This window comes from Centruroides vittatus, unplaced genomic scaffold, assembly GCF_030686945.1.
Source record: "Centruroides vittatus isolate TY-2023 unplaced genomic scaffold, ASM3068694v2 contig_290, whole genome shotgun sequence".
Taxonomy (NCBI): domain Eukaryota; kingdom Metazoa; phylum Arthropoda; class Arachnida; order Scorpiones; family Buthidae; genus Centruroides; species Centruroides vittatus.
Window position 1 is genome coordinate 2,851,289 of NW_027121846.1, and position 15,723 is coordinate 2,867,011.

The 15,723-nt window shown below is 31.5% G+C and overlaps 1 protein-coding gene across 1 annotated transcript in view; it reads left to right on the forward strand.

Moving 5' to 3' along the window:
* The first annotated feature begins 6,292 nt into the window (after positions 1–6,292).
* Positions 6,293–15,723, forward strand: part of Atg14 (autophagy related protein 14) — a 51,657-nt gene continuing 42,226 nt past the window's right edge. Inside the window, exons 1-2 of the mRNA XM_067267006.1 lie at positions 6,293–6,522; positions 14,877–14,939. Of these exons, the coding sequence (XP_067123107.1) occupies positions 6,323–6,522; positions 14,877–14,939 (263 nt within the window). The 5' untranslated portion in view covers positions 6,293–6,322. The remainder of the gene's footprint in view (positions 6,523–14,876; positions 14,940–15,723) is intronic.

Consider the following 15,723-nt stretch of genomic DNA (forward strand, 5'->3'; position numbering starts at 1 on the left):
AATTAGAGTTTAAAAATGACTACAAACTGAACTACGAGCGCTATCATTTGAAAAAAAAAAAAAAATTAAATTAAATTTCAAGTAACTTTTAAAAAATGTTTTAAATTATAAAATAGAAGTACTTACCTAATTATATTATTAGTAAATGAAGAGAATAATAATTTTAAGAGGAGATGCAATTTATATTACATATTTATCATATTAGAGTGCCTTGTGCAAAATTTAATCTTTGAAGATAAAAATAGAACCGTGTGAAAAACATCATCATTATATTTCTATTAGTTCTATCTAAAAAAATATTCTCCAATAAAATTTTATCATTTTATTTGATAATTGATAATCACATATGACTGGGCAGTTAATTTATATATTTTTTACATAATATAATATCTTATATATTATACATTAATATGAGGTATATAATATATATTTAAACTAATTAACATCAAAATGGAAAAAACATTACAGTGTTTTGAGAAACGAAAAACTTTTATATTTTCTGAATATTGTTTTCCATAATATTAAATGTTTAATTAACAACAATTTAAATAAACCGTGATTGCTTAATATCTCAGGAAAGATAAAACATATACGAGTAGATAATAACTAGATAATAAGTTTAAATTTCGAATCGAAATGTCTACGTTATATTTTGCGTCATAATAGTGAATTTCGAGATATTTCTTACTGAAAATTGATCTAGAAAAAACAATAGTTTGAGATTACAAATTCTATTGATAAAAGTTATGAAATTAAGTTTAAAGAATTAAATTTAAAAATGGGCTAAAAAAAGTTTGAAAAAGTTTTAAAGTTACGTTATTTCAGTTTTAAATGTAAATTCTCATAAAACGATTGACTGGAAGGTCAGTGGCGCGTTATCCTATGGGCAAAAGGGAAAATTGCTTGAGATTCCACCAACAGGGAGCCCAGAACCAATCTTTTATAAGAAAATATTTCCCCAAAAATATCTCCCGAAGAAAAATGTTTGATGTTGAACTAACATGGGGTCCCTAATTCAAATTTGCCTACGCTCCATGAAGCTATAACGCGCTATTGTGGAAGGTTGTGATAAATTTCGTGGCTGTCATACTGGATTGGGATTCGATATTTCGCAATAAATCATAATAAATCCTATTTATTATGATTTATTGCGTGTAGTTCTAGTTGAATACCATAGTTGCTGACTTACGGGTACATATTGATTAATTCTCTCCGTTTATTAAATAAAGATGAAATAACGCTGAATGAATCGGCTATCATATATACGATTTGTATTTATAATCTTGGTGGGATGACTTCTTTCCTGTTTTTGCCTTCGTTTGATTCCCGGTATTCAATAATTGATTTGATCTCATAAAATTTATTCCCAGTTTGTTCATTCCATGTTGATTGTTAAAGATTTTAATGTTTTTGCCTAACTATAAGCTTCATATTAAAGCTAGATACATGTATATAGCTTGTAACTTTGTAATAAATATGAAAGCATTATAATCTGATCGTTCACAGTCTCATCGTAACAGACCGTCATAGATCCTACGAGTGCTGAATTTTGATCACAATTGAACAGATTAATATGCAGGTTGCGTTGTGATGCTTAATATTGCAAACAATTGTTAGTATATATCATACAATACAGTAAGAAGCGTTACTTATTCCTTTGTACGGATTTCCAGGCTGGATCTATTGGAACTGTTGAGACTATTCACAATGAGATAAAATAACTGCCGAATTGAGAATATAACTGGTATTTTAAATTAGTCTGTTGATTAATTAAAGTTTCCTCGAGTATTTCAAAAAATGGAAACGAAAAATAGATTTCAGAAGACTTTGGACGAAAGTCACTAACAGGTTTTTCTAGAAGGAAGTTTGCTGTGATGTTTCTATCTAGTTGGGCTGCAATTTGAAAAAATTGTAGACCTATAAATTCCCACTTTTGTCCGTCTGTCTGCCTTTCCTTAATCTCGTGAACGGAATTAGAGATGAAAACCGAGACCAGAATTTATTTCCTAAAGATCAATGTGTTTTTGAATTTTTTAAAAAATAATATCAAAATAAATTCTCAATTTTTCAATCTCTACTTTCTCAAAAAAGCATTCAGTCATGCTTGACGGGGATGTCTAGTAATAAAATAATAATAATGAAACGTATCCTAGGAAATCTTTCCAAAAAGGTGGGGAAAAACCTAAAGCGGCATAACTTTTCGGTGAATTGAGTCCGACAAAAGAGCATGTTGCAAACTTTTCTGGTGAAACCGGGAAAATTTTGCAACTCGTTGCTGGATTTTCTAAACAAGATATTTAACAACAAAATTATTTATTGTATAAATATTAGCAAAAAGAGAATAGTATTGATAAATTTTAAATCAAAGCTACACTTTTCTAATGATAGTGTTTTCAAAAATATTCTAAACCAAAAATTTTGCAAGAAAACATCTAGTTATGTCATAACATTCTCTATTGTTGACCTGTTATCAAAATTGACGCACTCGTGCATTATCTGAATAGAGTCGTGCGAAAAATTATCACCACATTATGAGTTTGCAAATTATTGTCCAATAAAATATCAATATTTTTAGATCGATAATTGGTTACAAGCATCCAATAGCAAATGATTAGATAAAAACGTACTTAATCACGATAACTTCTGCGAGATTAAAGTTTAAATTCCAAGTTTGAGTTTTTTTATAATTCTGAATATTTAATTAATTCTATGGGCCCATCACTAAGTGGATAGAACCCAAGGTCCTAGAATATATATTAAATAAAAGTAATTTTCTAATTACACTAATATTTTTGATGTATTGTATAAATTTGGTTTATTTTAGTCCTGAATGCTTTGATTTTCGTGAATAAATCACAAATTACGTTGTTTTTATCTTGGAGGTTTAAGTTCAAGTTATTCACGTGTGTCACAGCATCTGCAAAAATAAAAAAAAAAAAAAAAATAAATAAAAATAAAAATAAAAAAAAGCAAACTTCCAGAGCCATTTGGCATCCGATAAAAGTGGTTCAGGGTGATTTTTCTCCGCAAGAAATAAATTAATTTGAGCACTTTTCCACAGCTAAGCCATCGAACTACAGTATAATACGACAAGTCAACGGACTGGATTCAATTTGTTCGAGAAAAGATCGATATTAACGACGATTGACTGCATGTGATCGAATAAAATTTACGACAGAAACAGCTAGTTTCAAAACGCAGCTCATATCGACATGTTTTATACATAGTGCTTGTTGATGGATAATACAGTGCAGAAAAATTGATACTGATGCTTGTTGACCTTTACAAGCTTTTCTAATTTGCCCAACCACACCGATGTTGCATCAGACATGTTTCTTCCTCCATCAATTGTCACACCTTGGAGTCGATTCTAGTGCAAGTTATACTTTGTCAACGTTTTCTGTACTTCTTTGAAGATATCTTCTCCAGTTGTAGTGCTGTGTATGCTGTTAACGGAGGCTAATTCTTGTGTGACATTAAGTTGGTCGTCAACTCCACGAAGAAAACTAAAAGTTGTGAGGTGCCACTAACATCAGTTGATTCATCCATCGCGAGAGAATACCGAGTGAAACGCTATGCTTTACCAGTAATCTGGTAGAGAATATTGTTTCCAATATCGTCAATTCGACGAGCAACAGTATTATGGGAAAAATTGACCATTCTGAAAAGTTGCAACTTTTCCGGGCACAACTCACCAACAGCTTCTATCATACCCTCTTTAACGACGTTTCCATCCATAAAGGGTTTTCCTTCTTTCGCCAACAAATAAGCAACTTTCAAGCTAACTATGGTCAATGCTTTATTTTCCGAGTTTGCCTTTTTAAATAAATTTTACTGAGTACACAAACTACGACGCATTGTTTCAATTTTTTCAGTATGCTGCTTGTCCTTAAATTGTGAGTAGGTTGAAGCATGTTTGTAAATTATATTCCTTCATTACAGCAACAGTGTCATTGCAAATTACACATACAGCTTTGCGATACTTTGACTGCAATTGCACGAAGAAGTATTTTACTCCCCGTTCTTCATTAAAAATGCCGCGTTTTTAATGGCGATAACTTCACGCACTCGTCATCAACTTTTCTTTTTGTTCTTTCCATGTTTAAACCTTAAAAATAATATTAAACTTCAAAATAATTAATTTGTAATACATTAAATATGAACTTAAACATGGGCGAGCCGGATAAAATCACCTGCCGAGCCTGGTCTGGCCCGCGGGCCGTAGTTTGGACACATCTGGTCTAGATCGTACTGATGCACAGATTTCAGTGGCGTGCCGTCCATGGAAGCTGTGGAAGCGTCGCTTTTCTTGTATTTTCTAAAATATAAATACATATTATACGATTATTTCCATATTTTAAAGTAGTTTGAATTACTTAAAATTAATAAAATATATAAAAAAGATAAATTTAAAACAATGGGGTCGGTTGTATAAATTATTTATTTTTTAAATAATTAAAAATAAATCATACTGTCCAATAGAAATCAAAAGAAACACCTTTCTGATGGAATTAAGAAAAATACTGAGTAGAACAACATCAAAAGAAGATATTGAAAAAGAACAAAAACAACTTTTAAAAAAATATTTATTGAATGATTACCCAAAGAAACTTATAAGTGGTTTGATTATTATATAACTAATAGATTCAATGTTAGAAAAGAAAATATCAATACTAAATATATCCAATTCTCATCTATAAACTATTTATATGAAAAATATAAAACAGAATTTTATAAATCCACTGATAAAGCCAGAACAAGACAAAATGAATTCAGAAAAAATATGGATTCTGAAATGATTTTCTGAATCCATATTTTCATATGGATTCAGAAAAAAACGTAAAATAAATATTTAATTATTGATTGGTAAGTCTCTGTCGTAAATCTCTCGAAGTCGGAATAGAACGAGTTTTTATTTACTTGATAAATCGTTCTAAAAACGGCTTTATTTTTAGAATTAAAATTTCTGATACTTAAAATTAATATTTTATTATAACAGCATTATGTATCTTATTACAAATTTCTACACTACATGTGAAAAAAATTGTAAAAATTGCTATTGTATACTGTATTCGAATATAAATTTGTCTAAGCATATTCCCAATGGAAGCGCCGTATTGTCGCATACAGGATAGCTTCCCCGGCGAAAATATTTAAATGGTGTAAAGCAGCCAAATTATACGCATTTGCGCATGCACTTTACAGAGCATCAACCTCTCGCGTTTTATCTCATGGATGCTACACACCAAAATATCGTATGACGCTTCCAATGATTCTATCCGGGCCGGCACAGCTTTCCCTATCATCAAATGTCACCGCACGCCAATGATAGATTTTGACAAAGAGAAAGGAGTAATGAAATAGCAGAAGTCCCTTTATCTTTTAAGCAAACAAAACTATAATTAAGCTCGATACAAATACCGATACCACTATTGATACTTTTGTAGTATCAAGAGTCCGTAACTGCAATATGCAACATTATTATTTGTTGCGTGATATTCGTAAATTAAAATAGCAGGTTACATTTAAAACTAATTTTTATAAAACCTCTGTTGCGGATGTTTGAAAGAGATTCGAGTGGAAAACTAACTTATTTATTCGTTACACTGCAAGTTGCTCTTAGTACATTAGTTCTTTAAGATAATGGCGCGAAGAGGAAGTCGAGTGGCTCTAAACAGTATGAAAAGAAATTTTGACATTGGTCCCGAAAGAATTTCCAAACTTGCTTAATTAATCACATCTCTTGGGCGGATAGCTCTATTTATAATGCACAGTTTTTTCTTTCTCACAAGTATTCATTATACAGAAATATTTTAATAGAAGTTTAATAGTGCACTGTACATATTATACTGTGTGCGTGTGTATGTGTGTATAAGAATGCGTAACTTCACGGCCAGATGGCCGAGCGATCAAGGTGGCAACCTTCCGCTCTAGGGACCCGGGATCGAATTCGGACGAGTCGAAAAGTCCCCAGCAATTTTTCGATCTGGTCTGTCCGGATATGTCGGGTCCCGTCCCCCACCACCCAGTCGCGCCTATTGTGGGTCTGGCCGAATTCATAATGGGCTTGCTAAAAGAAGCCCTCTTACTGCCCACAGAGAAGAAAGAGTTTAAAAATAGTATATATAATTTAATATGTACAGGACAGCGAAACTACTTTTAAAATAATAATTATATTTAAAGAATTCTTACATCAAAATTAATTTAATTTTTATTTCTGTTCAAGTTCCCTAAATAATAAGTAAATATCATAATAAACATTACTTTAAAAAAATACTGTATATACATTTGAAATGAGCAGGTGGCGCTATTTAAAAATTCAATGGCTACTTCGAGTAGCGAAGAGAGTAACTCAGCTCCTATTGATTTTAATTTATCTTCACTAACTGGTTCAAACAATGGAAAAACCAGCATCATTTACGAAAAGTGTCCTCTTTGCCTTCGTTCTAGAAAAATTTTCTACTGTCGCGAATGCATCGCTAATGGCGATATCATGCATTCTAAAGCTAAATATCCCGAAAGGTGGGTTTTTCTATTTACTAATTTCTCCTTTGTATAGTGATCAAACAAGAAAGTCTTCGTGAATTTTTCTTTAATATTTTGTTAATTAATAAAAAGATTTCACGAAAATTAAATTATTTTCGATACAAATAGAGAATTTAAAATATTCTCCGTGTTGTCATAAGACAGCTGAAAGCTTTTTTTTTGTTTGGATGTTGCATCATTTGTTACTGTTTCTCTTCGTTATGCTAAATAAATAAATGGTAGATATTCATCAATTAAGATGATAAGAATATTGTATATTAACTTAAGTTTACTACATTGCTCATAATAAATTTTACGAATTCAATAAAATCATTACATCGAAATCATCCATACAAAATGTAATACAATTTTTGTACTTTACAATTGTCACTTCTTTTTAATGTTAGTAGTACAGAGCAGCCAGCACCTAGGGTAAAAGCGTTCGTAGTAGTATATGTGATATAAAATGGGTGTCGGAAGGCTTAATGACGAGTTTGTATTATGTGTATACTATTTAAACCCCTAGATGAGAAACAGGGTAAAGAATGCATATAAAACGCAATTATAGCTGGAGACCTTTTGCTTCAGTTCTGATGGTAGAGTACAGAACAGCCTATATCTGGGGATAAAGAGCTAAAGATGTTAATGTTGTTACAAAGTAATATGTGGAAAATAAATTTGTTAGTAAATTTTTACTTTTGTTCTAAATAATATATAATTATATTTTCATGTCAAATATTTCTGTTACTGCACACGTGTGTAGGGAATTGTGGAATGACATCACGCTCGACATGTTCCCACCGATCAGGGAAAATTTCCCTTCATCAGTTGTCCCTACACTCGTGTCATGGATATGAGTGTTTGTGGGCTAACAACACCATTTTAGCATTTTTAATGTTGCTTTCTCTCGTAGATGGAATGTATTATGGTGAATTAAAGTAATTCATTTTGTTAATATTGATGAGTGCCTGTGTGTTTCTTAATAAAGTTGTTCTTAAATGAAGCAAATAGCCAGAAATTAAAGATCATTTGTAACTTTTAAACGGTTGATTGTAAGTAATTTTTTTTTAATACCAATCTATTCAGCGTGTCAAATTACATCTAGATGTATCTATGTCTATTTGTTAAAATTAAATTTAAGACCTATTTTCAGCTGGATACCTTTTGCTTCAGTCTAACCTTAACTTGAAAAGATGAGAAATCTTTATATGAGCGCCATGTATTACTCTCATAATATTGATATGATGTTCAGTTTCTCTTTGGGTGTTATGTAATTTCTTTGGTGATAGTTCCAACTGTGCTTGTTATGTGATCTTTTAATGTTTTGATATCTGTAATAGGTGTAAACCAGGTCCTTCAGTTAAGACTAGCAAACTTTGACTGTCCTTTGGTGGACAGAAGAATTGGTGCAGCTACGTGGTACTAATATTGCTATGTGCTGAAGATCTAGGAATCATTGTTATGCTTTGTACAAAACATTGTTATGTTTTGAACTTTTAATGGTGCTACAAGGCTGCCATTAAAGAGGCAGAACTGGCTTCCTGGAGGAGATTTTTCAATGATTTTTCAAAGCAACAATGATCCCTGAGGTCTTCAAATGATATCTCCAATGAGGTCTCCAATGATATCTTCAAATTATGTACAAACAAAATCAAATGTCTCTAGTGTTGTACTGGACATTTGACAGGGCAAGGGGCTGACTTGGCCACAACAATGAATATACTAATGCTTCTGCCCACTGACAATAAATGTGAAGATATGAATGAGCAGAGACAGATTAGAAATGAAGAATCCCTGGCCCCCTGTTCACTTATCAGGAAACCAATGACATCATTCAGAGATCCAACACCAGGAAGCCTCCTGGCCCAGATGGACTAACAGCTACATTGTCAGAAGACTATAGAAAATTAGTCCAAATCTTCTGATGTCTGTCTACACTTGTTTGTGCTATGGCAAGGTTCTTGACAAACTACTTCACAATAGACTATACTGGTTCTTGGAGACACTCCTTACAATTTGGCTTTTGAAGACAAACAAGCACAGTGAACATTTTCTTGACTTTATTATTAAAATTCATGACTTGCTTTAAGATCAGAAATACATAGTAAGTATTAAATTGGATTTAGAGAATGCATTTAACTGCATCAAGGCAGTTGATCCTGTTTAGGCTCAGGAATAGTGGGTATTTGTCCAATGTGTATCATCTGGCAAAGGACTTCCACAATAATAAGAGGGCATTGCTGAGATCAGGAGATGTTTTTACATACTCAGTCCAATGTGGCTTCCCTCAGGGTTCTGTACATAGTCCTCTGTTTTGGGACATTCTTTTTGACTATTTTCTGAGGAACATCCCTGGTGAGCAGGCAAGTGTTGTTATTAATGCAGAGGATGCCTTGTTATCCCAAGAAACTTTGAAGAGATCTAGAATTGCAAGCAGCTGACATCCTATTGTTGGTCTATGATTAGAGCAAAGCTAACAAGCTTTAATTTAACTAGAGACACACAAATATAGACTTTAATTTATTTTTAACTCTCTCAAGTTGGTCAAGAACAACTGGGTCTCAATCACAATGCTCTTGATTCCATCTACAATGCTATCTTTATCCCAATCATCACATACACTTTGACCATCTGGCAGCACACCAACTAACAGTCTCAGAAGAAGCAACATTTGCAAACTGCCCAAAGAAGGGTATTTCTGCTCCTTACTGAATTGTATTCAACAGTCTGAACCACGTCCTTGCAAGTCTTGTGCAAAATGCCAAACCATCTTTGCATTAACTATCCTGGATCTTGCTGTCTTGTTGCCAAAAGAAATGACATCACTGTCTCTTCCATGAACTTTCCTGCCTGCTCCTATGAAACTAAAACTTGTTTCAACAAGCTTCCTCATCCTGCCTTCTAGTATGGATTTCACTCTTTGAATGACCTGGCACATGAAATAGAAATTATACTGATGGTTCAAAGATATCCACTGGAACTGGCTGGGCACTTGTAACCTATCTCAATGGAATGGAGATCCAATGTGGGTCTGGCACTTTACTTTTTGATTGCTCAATATTTCAAGAGGAACTATTTGCAATTCATCAAACCATTCAGTGGTGTGAGATAACATACTCTCACAAATGAGTGGCATCTTCTCTATCCTGGCCTTGTAGAATAAAGACATCCTACACCCATTTATCAGAAACATTCTTAACACGTGTATCTCCAACATTAATTACTACTCACTCTAACGTAAGTAACAAGAAAACATTGAACAAGTTCAAAAAATTACATGTAATTTGTTACATGTTGGTATGATATGTGGTTGGCAACTATATACATTGAATAATTACTTTTGTTGCAGTATTAGGAATTTTATTGTTGGTCTGCAATTTGAAAAAATTGTAGACCTATAAATTCCCTCTGTCTGTCCATCTGTCTTTCCTTATTTTCGAGATACACGAAAGTCAAGACCAAATATAGAAAGCACTTAGGGGCAGGAGGCCCCAATTAACTATATATGAACTTTTGATGCAAACTAGAAGTCACATTATTTCAGTTCAAAAATTTTCCCCTGAAAAGAGTTAGATAATGATTGGCAGGACTCTTTTAGTAATAGGAAAAGTATGATGTACAGGGGCAAATCAATTTCAAATTTATTCCATCAATCTCACAGTCAGACAAATTACGTGACTATCTTCTGGACTATCCAGGTATATATTTTTCTAAATTATTGTTTTTTTTTGTTGCATTTGTCTTTGAGTTATGGGTATGATCATACAAATTAAAATAAATGTAAATTAACATCACTTAATATTAATCAAATTGAAGACAAGTCTGCCCAAGAGGGACCACCATTTATTTTGCGCTCCAGACTAAAAACATACACATATGGCTTACTTACTATTACTACATTAAAAGTAAATGTTTAATTTAAACTAAACATTCTAAAGCAAAAAACAATTTCTCACATCAGCAACAATGATGTGTTAAATTTCACAACTGTTATAACACAGGTCTGCAAGTAAAAAAACTGCATAGGATTTTTATACATTTTCTTATAGATTTCAACTTGGTAAAAACAAAAAAATTGCATCTTGTCAATTTTTTTTTATTACACTCAAGTTTTTATTTGTATTTAGTGTAAAATTCCTAGTTAACTTAAAATTTAGTATTTTTTTTTTGTTTAAAAAATGACTTTAAAACAAAGACTTCTCACATTAATTCTATCAATCATAGCTGGACTTGGCAATAAATAAAAAAAAAATGTTAATGGTGAAGAGAGTAGTGGTAGGGGGAGGTAGGTTAAGCAGTTTTAGCATTAGGAGGAAGGTTGCCTGATTATATAGAAACAGGTTAAAAGTTGGTAGTGAGTAATATTACTGGCGAGGTTGAGCATGTTTCAACGTTTTATCTGGAATACTAGGAATAATTATAAACAACCTGCTATTCGATTAGATCATGTTTTAACAAGTTAAATAAGTTCAGTATCTTTTTGGCCATCTAATGCCACACTCAGTTTATATTCAGCATTTGAATGCTACTGTGCATGTATTTTTATTTCTGGAATATGGCTCGCAGAGGTGGTGTAATTTCTCCCGACAGCTTCTGTTATGTTTGTGGTGAATACACAGTGAAAAGTCAACAAAGAAACATAAGTGAGTTTGTGAAGAAAGGTTATTTTGCATATTTCAAATTGAAACTTGGAGATCAAGACAAAACATGGGCTCTGCATAAGGTGTGTAGAAGATGCAAGGAAGATCTTCGTTTGTGGTTTAAGGGTAAGAAAAACTCATTTCGTTTCGGCATTCCTATGATTTGGCATGATCAGAAAAGTCAAACAATCGACTTCTACTTCTGTTCGGTAGATATTAAAAGATTTAATACAAAAAATAAAAAGAAAATATTTTACCCTGACCTTGATTCAGCTATTCGTCCAGTGTCCCATGATTTTGAAATATCAGTTCCACAGCCACCTTCTAATTTAGATGACATCCTGAGTGAGTCAAAGGACTCAGACACATTAGCTTCCCAGGACAAATCTAGCTCAGATTTTTCTGTTGACAAAGGACTTTAAATTTTTTCTCAGAGTGAGCTCAATGACCTAGTAAGAGACTTAGTTCTTTCAAAAGATGCAGCCGAATTGTTAGGATCAAGGCTAAAAACAAAAACATGCTATCATCTGGGACCTCATTTTCGTGGTACAGACATCAAGAGAGAGAATTTACTCAGTTTTTCTCCAAAGAGGGAAATCTAGTTTATTGTAATGATGTTCATGGGCTCATGAAGTGCATTGAAATAAAATATGATTCATCAGAATGGTGCATATTTATTGATTCGTCTAAACCTAGTCTCAAAGCAGTCTTGCTACATAATGGAAATGTATTTACATCTCTTCCTATGAGACACTCAGTTCATATGGGAGAAAACTATACTGACTTGACTACGATTCTTGAAAAAATCAAATATTAAGAGCATCAATGGATGGTTTGTGGAGATTTCAAAATACTAACCATGTTGTTGGGTCAGCAGGGATGTTATACAAAATATCCTTGCTTTCTTTGTTTATGGGATAGTAGAGCGAGACAGCTGCACTGGAAAAAACTGACTGGCCATCATGAGACAGTTTAACTCCCGGAGAGAAAATCATCACCAATACGACATGGTTCTCCCAGAAAAAGTGTTATTACCACCTCTTCACATTAAATTGGGGCTCATAAAGCAGTTTGTCAAATCTCTGCAGAGATGGGGGATTGTGTTCCAAGTTCCCAAACTGTCTGACGCCAAGTTAAAAGAGGAAGTTTTCACTGGCCCCGACACAAGAAAACTTTTATCTGATCTCCTCTTTTTTGAAACAATGGGAGAAAAGGAAAAAGAAGCATGGGACTCTTGCAAGAATGTAGTGCATAAGTTTTTGGGGAATACTAAGGACCCTGACTACAAAACCATTGTACAATGCATGCTGACAGCATATGAAGCTCAAGGATGCAAGATGAGCTTAAAAGTTCATTTCTTACACTCCCATATTGACTATTTTCCTGAAAACTTGGGAGCGTACAGTGAAGAACAGGGTGAAAGATTTCACCAGGATGTCCATGATATTGAGAGACGTTACCAAGGAAAATGGGATGTCAATATGTTAGCTGACTACTGTTGGACTATTCAATCGAGAAATCAGAGAAGGAAATCGGAAACGTTCAGAAAAGAAGAAAAGGTTTCATAAGGAAAAAGAGTAGACCTAAAATTGTGTATAAATATCAGAAACAATTTTTTGATTAGTTTTAAGAAAATATAATATATTTAGTTCATTGTAATAAATAAGAGTTTTTATCAAAAATTTGTTTTTATTTTGCAAAAAAACCTATAGGTGATGGGATGTTACAGAAGTCATTTTTAGAATCTCTGATTTTTAAAACATATAATTCAGCAAAAATATCCCACGCAGCTGGAAAAAATTTTTTTTTGCAGACCTGTGTAATTGAATCACACATTCAGATAACCACAACTATTAAAAATACATTAAAATTTTCTGTTCAACCCAATATAACCATTACTTATTAACCATGATGTTGGAAGGCATCATTGTACTGATTATAATGCCTTTAAATTTCAAAACATATTTTTATGAAGCCTACAAGACTAAATCTAAGTACTGTTTTACATGTATTGATTAATTTAAAGAAGACTAAAAATTGCAACTCGACGTTGTGACCATGACACAATAAATAATTGTTTGTATTTCTTTTGATTCTCTCTCAATAAAATTTTATTTCAATTGTATCTTTGTATAGACTCATTCCCTCATATTTTACAGAAATATTCACAACAGTTAAAATATTTTTCTCAAACAACAAAGAAAGTAATTCTTATTAATGCAGTCAACAATAAAACAATTTAAAATGTTACTTTTTGGAGACAATAATTATATATTAAAGAAATATTGAAAATATTACACACTTGAGAACCCTTGTGTGACTCCGGTATATTGTGTATGTAGAAATAGGGAGTTTGTGATATTCAAAATATTGAAAATAGATGGTAAATAGTAATATCTTTTAAGTAAATACTTCCAAAATATTTACATGTCATTATGTTTTACATTAGAAGTGAAACTAAAATGATTCATTTGCTAAAATAAACTTTTGCAGTCATTTGAAATAAATCTGTAGGCTTTGTAAATTTTTCTATAAAACACAATGGAATTGATTTATAGGAAAGTACATAAATAAAAAGAAAGATAAATTTTCCATAAAGTTTGGAGAGAAAAAACAAAATTTGATGACATTGCCAGTCCAGACACAAATGTTTCTACAAAGGCCTCGATGTTCTCTCTTTAGGATGATGCCACGAGCAAGCGTACAAAATTTGTCTGCCTGTCTGTCAGTTACTAACCTTGGCTATGATCAATGTATAGTATCGACATGCAGCCTTGTTTATATCTTTTTGTTTTGGGAAAAGGTATATCTGGCTGTCTTCTGATACGTTTTCTATGTTTTGAATAGTAAAGATTAGAAAATTAAAATTTTACCAAGCAATTTTCTTTCTAAATGGAAATTTGAAAAAAAATGTATTATTATTTATTTATTGATTTAATCTAAAAAAACAATTCATTAGAATGGTAAGTGTAGTAATAATTCATTAAATTAAAGCAATAATTACATGTTTCTTAATTGTTTAATATAATTAAAATACAATATTAAATTTCATTAAAAATTGTAAAAGAACATTAAAAATTACATTACCGCAGTTATTATAATTGACTTAAAACTAATTTAAAACTTGAAAAATAAAGGAATTAGTCATTCGCATGAAGAATCCATATATCCATGTTCATATGAAATCAAATTATTTTTAAAACTAAACAAAAACAGTATGCTTATATAAAAGTTTATATATTCTGCATCACAAGTTCTTTCCTACTACTATTTTAGTTATTTTTTAAAGATTAATATGAAAATGATTGATTGCTTTATTATTTTTTTGGAAAACCTTGTTGAATTGCCAATTTTAGTAATAGATAAAGATGTTTATAAGATAAAATGTGCCAAGATATTTGAAAAGTTATCTACAAAAATAGCAGCCTATTTAATTTTTAAAAATTTCGTGTAATTGTGAACTTTTCAGAAGTTTTAAACTTTATTATATTTTCTGTGAATTAAATAAGCTGTGTTCTTGACATTGATGTTTGTAAAATAATTAATAAACGAAATATATTCATGTCAATAATTATACTTTAAATAAATAAAACCGGTGTTAAGAATTTTATCTCCGAAAGAAAAAGTAAAATAATTATTTTAATATAAAACTTACGTATAATAATTTCAGTTTTGCTCTGTTTACAATGTAAATGTTTTTTTTGTTTTTAGATTTGCAGAAAAAAAGTTGAAATTATTTAAGTTAATGAAGGAAAAAGCAAAATATTTAGAAAGGTATGATATTTGATTTATTATCAATTGAAATTATTGCATAACAGAATATTATCAAATTTTTTAATAATTTATAAATAATATAAATTTGGTACATGTGAATGAAGTATAGAAAAATATGAATCATTTTAATGATCACAATATGTACTAAAATAAGGAGATTATTACAGAGAGTAAATTATATTTTAGTTTTTTCAATATCTTATTTCTATCAAGAAAAATTTAACACACACAAGATGATATATTACTAATTTTCTGATTATGAAATAACATAATGTATTGTAAAAGTTACTTTAAACATTAAAACAAAGCTTTAGATCTAAAAATCAAAAATTTATTATGATCGGACCTCTGTGAAAAAATTGTAGACCTATAAATTTCCACTGTTGTCCATCTGTCAGTCTTTCCTTAATCTTGAGAACAAGGTTAGATACATGAAAGATAAGACCACATATAGAAACCTTAGGGGCAGGAGGCCCTGATTAACTATATACGAATGTCCGATACAAACCAGAAGTCACTAAAAAATTTTAGTGACTTCTGGTCTGATAGATAGAAGTTTAAAGATGTTAGATAGATGACTGGCGTGACTCTATCATTATAGGAAAAGTACGATGCACAGGGACAAAACCACTGCTAATTTGAGGTGGAGAGCATATATTTTAAATTAAATACTTAAAAAATATGATAAAAATTACAGCCAGGTATTGTTACAATGTCACAATAAATAATTGTTTATTGTCATATAACTATAGTAAAATCTCCAGAAATCAATTTGCCTACTTGT